The following is an 11,548-nucleotide window of genomic DNA, read 5'->3' on the forward strand; positions in this document are numbered from 1 at the left end:
TTGGAGTTTTTGGGAGAGGAGTTGTTTTTTAGTTTGCTTGTTTTCTTGTAATATTAGAACTACACGTCTGCTGAATTCTGAGGTTTTCATGCTTTAGTCAGGATAATCTAACCACAGCTCTATAGGAAGTTAAACGAAGAGTATAATGTTACAGACTAGTGGTAGAGAAATATTCAGTATAGTCTGTTGGAGAGTGGCTTCAGTTCAGAGTTAGTGAGAGGAATAGTGGAATGCTGTGGATACAGCTGAAATTAATGGAAGGATCTGCAATCAGATGGTGCTTGCAAAGCACTAGAAAGTGATGTCCAGAAGAGGAGATGCCATCAAGAAGATAAAAAACAAAGGGAATTGTGGGAACAGGATGAGCAGGCAAGACGGGAGAAAACCCAAGCACTTAAGTCATTCCCCCGTAGACACCCAATGAGAGGTTACAGGTGGCTTTATGTCTGCCATGCTGACAGCAGGGCAAATAATGTTTCGTTATTTTTAAGGAATGAAATCTGAAGTTACCATCTTGAGAACCAGCAAATGATCCAGAAAGTAAGTGCATTCACTTGTGAAAAGTTCCCACACTGCTGCTTCCTTTTTCACTTCTAACCGGCTGTCGACATCTTTCTGCTCAGTCTGTTGTGCCTTTATAAATTCATGCCAAGATTTACTCTATTGATTGAAGAAGAAAGAAAACTACTGACTGTTGCATCAACTGCTTCAGACCTTATGAAAAGAATCTATGATCTATTTGCCTATGTAAAGAGCCCAGCTGCCAGTATTAGTATTCTTCTTCTGAAACCTTAGATTCCTTTAAAAAGGTTAAAAAACCTGACATTTTCCTCCAAAATATTTATAATATAAACACACTGAATTGAATGTAACACAGTATGATAGTGTTTGTAGGATGCTGTATCAAAAAATAGGGGGCAGCTTGCAAATGCTAAGGAATTTAATCTGTCGTGCTGTTGCTGCTACTGGAAAGCAGGGATGGATGATAGCTTCCTATTTTGCAGATGGTAAAATCAAGGTACCAAAGGACTAGGTCTTCATAGGTACTTGAATATTATTTTGTTTAGTCCTAAGGTGGCCACTATCATCTTCCTGACCTGCTCCAAAGTCAGACGTTCACATATAAGTTAGGCACTGACAGGAGTCCTCAACAACCAAGTCTATGGGGAACTGCATGTAACAGCCTGCTGTGAGAAGCAAAAGGTTTGCTTTGGAGGGGGGATGGTGTTAGGTGTGGGTTATCTGAATATCACCCTGGTAGCCCAAGCTTGGTGTTTCTATGGCTAGGGAGCCCTGGAGGCCAGGAGCCTTGTTCATCTGGCAGACAGGCTTTGTGGGATTTCTGCAGCTGAACCTCGGTGTTAGCACTGACTTCTATGTGGCCACCTCTGAACGCACCCCTAAGGCAACAATGGGGGTGACAGTCCCCCATTTGGCATCTCTGTGATGCTGCAATTTCTTTCCCCAGATCTGCAGGCACTGCTGAGAGTGTTGTCTTGATACCTTTTTCTGAAGGTGGTACCTTCTTGATCTAGGACACCTTGTAAAATCCAGGTGGTTGTGAGGGCCCTTGCTAACCACCTACGACACTCACAGTTTTCCCCTCACCCCTCCATTTCAAACAACAAAAATATACCTTATGTTTATGCATTAATTTTGCAGACAGGTCTCATATCCAGATTAATGTAGTGAAAAATGGTAACTTGAACACAAAATTTTTATCCCCACATTTAAGTATCCTTGGTACAGTATACTAAGTATTTTGATACCTTAAAGCGGAAAAAATCATACGTGCTGCAGTCTATGATCTTAAAGGTTGAAAGACAGTTTTCCAGATCAGATGCTTGCTTCTGTTTGTCTTTACCCTGTTGAATGACAAAAAAACCCCCCTCTGATTCTTACAATGTTTTAAAGACCAGTGAGAAGTTTACCCAGCTCAGTAACCTTGCTCTGATCTGTAAGGAGCTTGCCCTTAACTGAGTGATTTCCTCATATTTCCAGATTCTCCTACAGAGAGATGAGGCAGTGATGGCAGGTTTATTTGTAGCTATGGGTGGGGTGTGTAGGTGGCTTAGGTGTGGGTGTGTAAGATCTTATTTATGTAACACAAAAGCCTTTGGCAGGGCAAATCATTGGTATGGCAACAGACAATCAACTACCCTCAGCAGAGAGAACAAATAAAATATTTGCTTCCTTCAGCACTGTCAGAAATAGGGGACAACAAACTCATAGTTGAAATCATCCTCCTGCCATAGGTGTACAAAGCTTGCATGTTTGGGTTGTTTTGGTTTTTTTTTTTAATTTTTTATTTGAGCTATATATTGAAAAGCTCTTTTGGTCAGCTGCAGAGTAGCGTCTATAAAATGAACTTTAAGAAAGCTTAAAGAGCAGGAGGAGTTTGTCTGTGTGAGGGATCATGAAATAAAAACAATTGCTTTTGGTTTGGCTTTGTTTTTCAGGCCGTCAGTGCCGTGTAAAAAGTTTAACCAGTATTTATGAACTCTAATTTAGTGCTGTGAGCATAGACTTATAAGGTGTTTGCCTAAGTTTTATCTGCTCTCTGGAACTGTATACTCATACTTCATGGATTTCTATTGTCTGAACTTTAGGCACTGAACTCAAGCCAATTTTGAAATACGTGTTTGATTATAATATTTGAAATTCAGAGTTTAAGCCCAATTCTTAGTTTTGAAAGGTAGCTTGAAATAGAGCAGAAACTATAATGCAATTATATATACACATACTTAACCGATGCACCAGCAAATGAATCTTATAAATTAAATTTTATGGCATTTAATAGTCTCAGAAGTCACTTTTGGCTAAATATCAAATGCATTTTTTTGCAATTTCAAATATTTTTCTGAATTTAAAAATTCTCAGTTTTAAGCCATGCTCCTTCAAATGCTACAGAAATGCTATCAAATGAAGTGGGAACTCTTGTACATTCTAACCTGAACACTTGCATTAGTTTCACTTGCACAAACTCTTCTTTGATAGTTGAGATTTAAAAGATAAAATGCAAAAAATATTAGGAAGGGACTGTTCACAATTACACGTTTACGGGTGCAAAGTTACCAAGACACTTGCAAATGATTTTTTGAATGATGAACAACACTCAAAAAGGAAATTCAGATACCATAGTAAGTGAAAATATTCATAACTGGAAAAGACAAGGAAATGTGTTAGACAAGGAAATTAACTGAAGTGTGTTGGTGCGTATGCTTTTACTGGAGAGTGTGAGGGTGCCCACGAGGACAGGAAAGGCCTAAGAAAGCATCTGAAAAGCTACCGTGATAGGTAAAGCCTAGATCCCTTCCACGTGAGTGGGAGTTAGGCAGATACTCCAGAGTGTTAAGGCACTAAGGTCTAGGTTGGCATGCAGAAAAGACAGGATATAGTGTGGTCAAAGCAACGATGCAACAGTCTTACCCAGCTTGGAGCTGCACTGGACCTGCTGCCACCACTGAACACCTTGAATGAGAGCTCCCATGTTGCCCGCCCCGCTCTGCCCTCCTGGTGCCAAGGGCACCTCTCCTTCCACCACCCATCGGGGTGGAGAACAGTGGTGCTGACTGTGTTTTCATGTGCATCACATGCAGCGGCACTGGTGGCTGCACTGGAGCCACCCTACCTTCATTGCAGATTAATGTCCAAGCAGTCCCAGGTTGGGCTGAGACCTCTGAGTTCAGCTCACCTGCTGGCTGCCTTTCTCCCAGGGCAGTAAAGTAAAGAAACTCTTTTTACCTGGGTTAGTCATGTGAGGAGGCAAGGTCAATGCAAGGAAAAAAACATGGTGAAATACTCACAACTCCTCTCTTGGCAAATGGCCACCTTGGCTTTTTGGACTCTAATGGGTAAAACAAATGTGTTATCAGTAAAGAAACAAATAGCTAAAAATAAAACTGTTATTTATATTATTTTTTTTTTTTAGATGAAGCCTGATATACTATATTCTACTTGGCTCAGATTTAGTTCTTGTGTTTAGGCAGTTTGTGCACCAGACTTAAAACCTATTAAGCCTGTTGGGTTCCTCCCAGCAAGAGTTATGTCTATCTGTGATGGGATCTTGGATGATGCTAAACACTCCCACTTGCTGCAGATGATCAGTATGTGATTGCCAATTCTTTATACGGGAAAACACATCACATCTCAGGCCAATTCTTGAAGATATCCATTGTTTTGAAGCACAAATTAGGCTATGTCTGCTCATTAGTGATATCTTGGAGCTATGCAGGTATTTAAATCTCTTGTGAATAAGCAATCCTACAAACCCTAAGCCTCAGATCTGTCATGGGGCTGGCACAGTGATGCAGGCTGTAATTCATGGTCCTTAGTGAGGCACAGGGGAAGTTGGGGATCTAGATGTAGGAATGCACTGGTGAGAGGTGAGGAATGCCTATGTTTGTTCAGCAAGAAATTTGAAAGAGTTTTCTAAATGTGGCGCCTACCTTCAGGCCTGTGTGTGACTGGGAATCACAGTCAAAACTTTCTCCTTTTGGATTTTGAAGGCCTTGGTCATTCTTTCTGGGCATGGCTGGCTTGTTTGCTTTCATGAAACTGCTGGTTGTGACCTTGACTTACTTATTTTTTGAGAAAATTCTGATCTCTGGTCTCTAGCAATCACACTGCACACTATACTATACTGCACAATAGATAGTTGTGGAAATTGCTTGCAGGTCTACATTTCAGTGTTGGAAGGTCTTGTGAGCAACCTCTAGCCATGAGTTGGGTCTGCTACCCTCGTGATTAGAGCACTACTGGAAAGGGTGGCATGGGCCACCAAGTAGGAATTTGTAACTCAACTGCTTGCAGATGGAGATCCTGGCCTGGGCTCTGGTTGCTCCTAGCCTGTGGAGAAGGGAGATGATCTGTGTCCTGCCCCCCTCACCTACCACTTACATTTTGCATTCAACAATAAAATGCAGGCAAAAAAAAAAAAAAAGGAAGGGAATTTTAAAATTAGCGATGCAGTCACTTTGGTGTGGGGTAAGAGAATCCCCCATGGAGGCAGCTCTGCCTTGCTTGTCGTCATTGCACTGATCCTCCCTCCCCATCCCACGTGCACACGCGTGTGCTTTTGCTGGGCTCAGACAAGCAAACCCCACCCTGTGTCTGACCTGCACTTAGCAGCAGGGCCGCGTGGGGCAGGTAGTTCATGGCACTGTCTGACACCAGGAGGTCTCCAGGGAACACCTCGAGTCCCAGCAGACTCACTACCATGGAGCTACGCCTGCGCTCGGCTGATCTGTGAGACGCAACAACAACACACGTCATCTCTCTCCGTTCGTGGCTGCAGAGGAAACTTCTGAAGTGCTCTTTGCTGATACAGGAGGAAATGAGCTAAAAAACCAAGTCACAGCGGCTATGACATAATGTGTTAAAGGAACAATGAATAGAAAATTTTGGTGATCAACAGCAAATATCTAATTATCTTTCCAACTCCACATTGTTGCTGAGATCAAGGTGCTTATGGCCATGGCTTGCCCCAGACAGTAGGTAGTTAGGGAATTTAAATATTGGAAATTCCTGGGTTCTTCTGAGATTAGGCAAAAAGTGAGTGGAGATTTCAGAATCTATGTTCTGGCACTAGAGTCCAAAGGAGCAATTAAATACCATGTCCCTACTGATATGTGGGTTGTCGTTACTTTTAACCTTCATATAACTCAGGCGATTTCAAGAAAAGACAGCATACTAATGAAACAGTTAAAATGTTGTGGGTTTTTTTTTAATATTTAACCTTTTGTCTAGTTTGTGCTATTTTCTTTCTAAATCTTTATGGCATTTTTTTCTGCTAATTCAAATATTTTGTATTTTGAATATAATATGACTTAGTGGCCCCGCTGATCGAAAACAAATGGCTCTTTCCAACTATTGTTGTTACTAATGGAGGGCATTGTCCAGGATGTAGATCCATCAAGTGAAGTGACACAGGCATTCTGTATCCAACAGTGTGTTTGTGCCAGAGGCTGCTTGCATTCAAATACAGAAATTATTGGTGCACATCAAAAACCTTTTTGGATTTTGCTAATAACTCACACCAATACCTAATGAATTGTGTTAGTGTACTGTTGCAAAGTGATGGGTGTCTGTAGCTTTGGTTCTGCTGTCTTCAACTGATTGATGCATGAAGACTGCATCAGATTTCAAAGGGTCAGTAATTAAGTAGCTGAGGGGGGAGGCATGAAGTGTTTGTGTGTATATAAAAGTTCTTTTTTTTTAGTCACCATTTATTGCGTATGGTATTTTTGGTCAGTTAAGTGTAATTCTTACTGCTTTTTTGCCTAGGCAGATACCTTACTGTGAATATTTAGCCATTTGCCAACACCTGATGCGAAACCTGGCAGGTATGTTTTTCCCCTTAAGTGCATGATTAGTCACTTGACAACATATCAACTGGCAGATGAGCTCTGAGGTAGAGAACTGGGATTTGATATGTATAGCAGGACATGGAAATTATGCTTTTTGTTATGATCTGACAGTGACATTGCTTGCAATTGCCTTAGCTAAACCAATTGAATTGTACAGACGGAAGGAAAGACTGCTCCTAACAACAGAGAGGGCTGTAGGCTGTCAGGAGGGTCAGGTCTGGGACTTTAACACTTGAAACACGGACATATTAAGCCTTGAAAACTAAGTGTTGAGGAGTTTACAATGTGCAATGTATGAGTTCTCTAAAAGCTTTTCCTTTTCTGGTAGTCCTACTGAATGGGGAATATAAGATCTGTTTATTTAACTTTAGGGATTTACAATGAAACTCTGAGGTTTCTCATGAAATTGAACCGAACACGTGGTTTGAGAGCTTTTATGGAAGGGGTCTGTTTCTTGGTTGTCTGCAAGCCCACACCAGTGCAAGGGCGACCGCTTCCTGACGAGGTGCGCTGAGTGCTACCCAGTGCAAATTTTAAGTGTTGGTAACAATTGTAACAAGATGCTTCTGAAACCTCGAGTGATTCCACCATGCAATCTCTTGGGCAGCTGGATTATTATACAAGCCAGATGCTGCAATGTAATACAAGGATAATTCTAAAAGTTGTCACTCCTCTGCTGGGAAATGCAGGAGATTTATTTCAGGTTGGATTCACAATAAAATTTTGCCAAAGTATTATTAATTCTTAAAGTATCTAGCCCACTTCAATTGCAGAATATATTTTGAAGCTGGAGGCTAGTCGCTTATGAAGATTAGTAATGGGAAGGACAGTTTCATTGTAACTGAGTTAAGTGGTGTTATTTCCCTAGATCAAAAAGGCCTTGAACTTCAGAGACACATATGTCTAAACAAGCTCTTCACATAGGTATGCAAGCCTGTGAAGTGTGGGAGCATGCCAAGGTCACTTGGATGTGTATCTACAATATACCTTTGCGATCTGACGTGCCTGGTCTGATTAATGACTCACATGCCTAAATTATGTACTCATGCTTCATAGATGAAGGTACAGGTATCTGTGATCACCTGGCCCGATGCCTGTAGACATATTAGACACATTAGATGCTCTTGTTGGTTTTACTGGAGAAATGAAACTACTGAAGCGCTGTGTGATGCAATTTATCAGTTTTTGAGTCTGTATGCAATATGTTACCATCATTTCATGCCTGCAGACCCTGTAGCTTTGCCTTTTTCTTTAGTTTTTTGTTTTTCTTATTAGAGGCAGGGGGCTGAAGTACTGGAGTGAAAGAAACGTTTGTACTTTAGGGATGAACTCAAGCACCTGAGGAGATATCATCTGCAATGGTTCCTCCTTTAAATCTACTTGTTTTGTGAAACAAGATGATGTTACAGGTTTGCATTACAAAGTTATGGAAAACTATTAAAGACCCTGAAGCAGATCATGGTCTGGAAAAACAAATATCCTGGGTATACAGTCGTTTCTAGGGCATGGAAAGTTTCAGCCAATTGCTTTTTAGATGTCTGTATCTTGATATGTTCATAATCTTAGCCTAACTAGTTCTTTAGATGTCCCAGGGAATAGACATCTATATAAATCACCTTTCTTACATAACAGATACGTTATTTAGAGGAGTGCCTACTAGATGAGAATAAAAGCAACTGAAGAGGTTACAAGGGTCAACATTATAGGGTGGTGACAGTACTGAGAGAGCTGCCAGCTGATGACACTGTTACCCAAGCCACTCAGGGAAGGTATTTGGACTCCCTGATTCAAAGAGCATGACACTTTACAGGCATCTGAGATATTAGAAGAGGAAGAGGAGCACTCCAAGATAGATGAGCCCAGCTCCCTCAACTCATTGAAAATGAGCTGTCTTGGCAGTTACTGAGAAGACTTCTCATTAGCTGGTTGTCTTCAGGAAATAGTGCAATCCAGTTTTGCCCCCAGTCTCTGATATGCTGAACGGGGCAAGGAGAAAATGAGCTCAGAGTAAACTAAAGGTTTTGTTTTATCAACATTTCCTTCCAGAGCAGAGTTGGCTTTAGCATCTCGCCCTGTCTCCACCACACACACCTCTCCCTCTGCTGCCTCTCTGTCCTTTTTGTTTATTTATTTTGGCTGGTTATTTTTAATCAGCATCAGTTCAGCATGTTGCCATGCCGACAGAGATGTACTGGTATTCCTGACTGAGGGCTGTGCGGGGGAAAACTGTTTAAAAAGAGCATTGCTGCTTTAAGAAAGGCTTTTGAAAGTACAGCCTGGGAGCCGGGAGAAGAGATGTTCATTAAAACTGAAGGATGGAAGTATGTTTTTAGCCTGGACGATATGTAAGTCAGTCTTGGAGGAGAGTTGCCAGCTGTCCCAATGCGCTTCTAGATGGAGAGAATAATCTGACATTTCAGCAGTTTTCTCTGGCTGTGATTAGAAGGGATTAGCTGTTAAGGAGTTAGACTAATGATTTGGATAAAGGAGGAGCTGAATACAGCCGTTGCCCAGACCTTGGACCAAATTCAATCTGACAAAAAAGTTTAAAGCAGAAACTGGTGATTTTTGTTTTACATTTCTGCACATTCCAATATTGGTCAGGACAAGAAATAAAATCATAATACCTCATCCAAACATCCTTTTCTCAATCTTTCCTATGGCGTTTCCCTGCACGATTTCTTGATTTTAAAATGTGTCTGGATAGAAGTCCAGAGCCAATATCCTAGCTGGCATATAGTAGCTTCCCTCTGAAGCTGCCAGGCAAGTGGCACCAAGAGAAGGTGTGTACATTAAATGTTCAGTGTTCTCCTGTTTAGTCATTTGCATTCAGTATTCTTTAAATTCTCCTCTGAAGTTCGCTACAGATCACACAAATCTTCACCCCGTCAGTGAGATATGCTTATATATTATAGTTTTGAGTTGAATCAGTGCAGACTCTTCCCATAATAGGTGCAGATCGCCTGTTTTCACACCAAGATGCAAAGACCTCTCCTCTCTCCATCTCCATCTCCCCTTTTCTACTGTAAATTCAAAATGCTAAAGGGTGGGCTGGAAACTGCAACAATCCAGAAAATCTAGAAAGCCTCTTCTACAGTGATCATGTAGACGCACACACATACATCTGTTAAGCCTTGTCTAGGGAGCTGCATTGTGTAATGACTCATAGGCTGTATCAGCCTGCTCCAACACACCCAGTCCCGAACACAGACCTGTTTGCAAACTGCTGGTTATAACAGAGCTTTTACCTGAAAAATGAGTAAACGTTGGGAAGAAGAGGAGCTACAGCTCAACTAATGATGTCTACTGCCTTAAGAAGTGAAACGCTTTATGGTAGAATCACAAAAGCAGTGTATTGCTGTTTGTTGTGAGGCTGTTTCTGTCTTCCCTAAGCCTTGCTCACCAGTGCTAGTGCTTTTAATATACCTCACTCACCTGCATGCCCCACCTGAAATCTTCAAGGGAATCACGCGGTAAAGTGAGCACTGCACCATCAGTGAGAGAGGTATGGTTATTAAGGGAGGTCCTAGCTCCTACTTACTGTTGTTTGAGGAGAAAATAAACTTGATTTCCCTTCTGTAAACATTTGAACCTCTGAAGGCAACAAACATGGCTGAATCAAACTCATTTCCAATCAAGCTTTTGCTTTCTGATAATTGCTTGTAAGAGCTTGATGCAATTCACTGCACAGATCTACAGTACACAACACCTTATCTTGCCTGCACTAACTTATAAAATTCAAGTATTATTCTTAGTTTGTAGGATTAACAATCCCCCCATCCAGTAGCAGTCTTGGATCTGCTTTGCTCACGTATGAGAACAATATCGAGCTGTTCTATTAGCTTCTTTGCTCCCTTTTCCCTCCCACAAAGTTGTGAAGAATGTCGCTCAAGATTATGAGATGTTTCACATTCTTCAAGCTGAAATTTGACACTGCTAATCCAAACAGCCAGACCTTTTGGCAGTTAGTTCCTAGCGCAGATCTCTCCGATGGTCCAGCTGAAATATTGCATGAAATATAGCTAAACGTGTCATGAAGAGGGCTACCTTTGAAAGAAAATCTCATTAAAAAGTTTAGTTTAACAAGCTGGTGACAGGCATTTCAGAAAGCAAATCTATAAAATCAAAGTTGAGTTACACATACATTCCTCACTGTTCAGTTTTGTCTTAGAGTGAAGTGGATTAATTAAAAATGTACAGAAGTGAAGCTTAGAATAAGATAAAACAAATATATGCATACCTTTGTATAGGCAATCCACTCTGAAAGAAAGTGAGATATTCTTGTTACTTGGTCAGAAAGCAAGCAAGCAAGCGATCTGATTTTGTGAAAAAAGCACTCATTTGTTAAGAGAAATGTACTACATAGACTTAGACATTGGCTAATTATTTTCTCTGTTGTGGAGAAAAGAGGCGAACTCATTCGATATCCAGAATGTTTTCTATATTTGAAGGGGGGGGAAAAAAAAACTTTTGGTCTGTGGCACAAAACTGACTGGTTAGTAAAGAGCTATACATCTATTTGACACCATCCACATTCAGTGAAATGTGTGTGTAGGTGCTTTGCGTAAGGATGGAGTCAAGCATATGTCTGAATTTAACTGCTTGTGCGAGTAATGCAAGGTTTTTGAGAGCAGATCTAGAAGCAAACCTGGCTTATGCAGTGCCTCTCCTTTTCTCCCTGGGGTGAAGTTATGGGGGATAGCTGAATGGTAGTTTGCCGCCAGAGAAAGATGGAACGCTAGCTCCTCCCTTGCTTATTTCTCTTTACTGATGCTGGCACTCACGGGACCAGTGTCTCTTTTTTTCAGAAAAGATTGCACGATTGCCTGCTCGTTTATGGAGCTGAACATAAAAATGGAGGGGTCTAGTGAGTGGTAGAGCTAGGTAAGTAGAAGTAAAGAAAGGGAATGGGACCTCTTACTGTGGTAGTAGCAAACCTTAAATTTGGCTCAACCATCTCGAATGACTTCATTCTTGGTTTTGTTGGGGTTAGTAATGCTGTTCAGTAAAACAGAATAGAGAACTGCCCTGGCTTAGGAAGAACCCAGCTGAAGGACCCTGGAAATAAAATAATCTTCTAAAACCCAAACCAGAACTGGATAAATTACTTAGTCTTGTTCTTTCATAGCCCCACAAACAGTTATACTGGCCCACCAGGGTGAATGGACAGAAGTGGGAAA

At 41.2% G+C, this 11,548-nt stretch overlaps 1 protein-coding gene across 1 annotated transcript in view; it reads right to left on the bottom strand.

Annotated features, from left to right (window-relative positions):
- The window catches only part of PLEKHG7 (pleckstrin homology domain containing, family G (with RhoGef domain) member 7), a 27,917-nt gene extending 22,643 nt beyond the window's left edge, over positions 1–5,274 (bottom strand). Inside the window, exons 1-4 of the mRNA XM_009581174.1 lie at positions 5,118–5,274; positions 3,807–3,847; positions 1,770–1,865; positions 511–660 (exon numbers count right to left, since the gene is read on the bottom strand). Coding sequence (XP_009579469.1) covers positions 511–660; positions 1,770–1,865; positions 3,807–3,847; positions 5,118–5,274 — 444 coding nt within the window. The remainder of the gene's footprint in view (positions 1–510; positions 661–1,769; positions 1,866–3,806; positions 3,848–5,117) is intronic.
- Between the last annotated feature and the right edge of the window lie 6,274 nt (positions 5,275–11,548).

The sequence above is a fragment of the Fulmarus glacialis genome, unplaced genomic scaffold, assembly GCF_000690835.1.
Source record: "Fulmarus glacialis isolate BGI_N327 unplaced genomic scaffold, ASM69083v1 scaffold22227, whole genome shotgun sequence".
NCBI classification, from domain to species: domain Eukaryota; kingdom Metazoa; phylum Chordata; class Aves; order Procellariiformes; family Procellariidae; genus Fulmarus; species Fulmarus glacialis.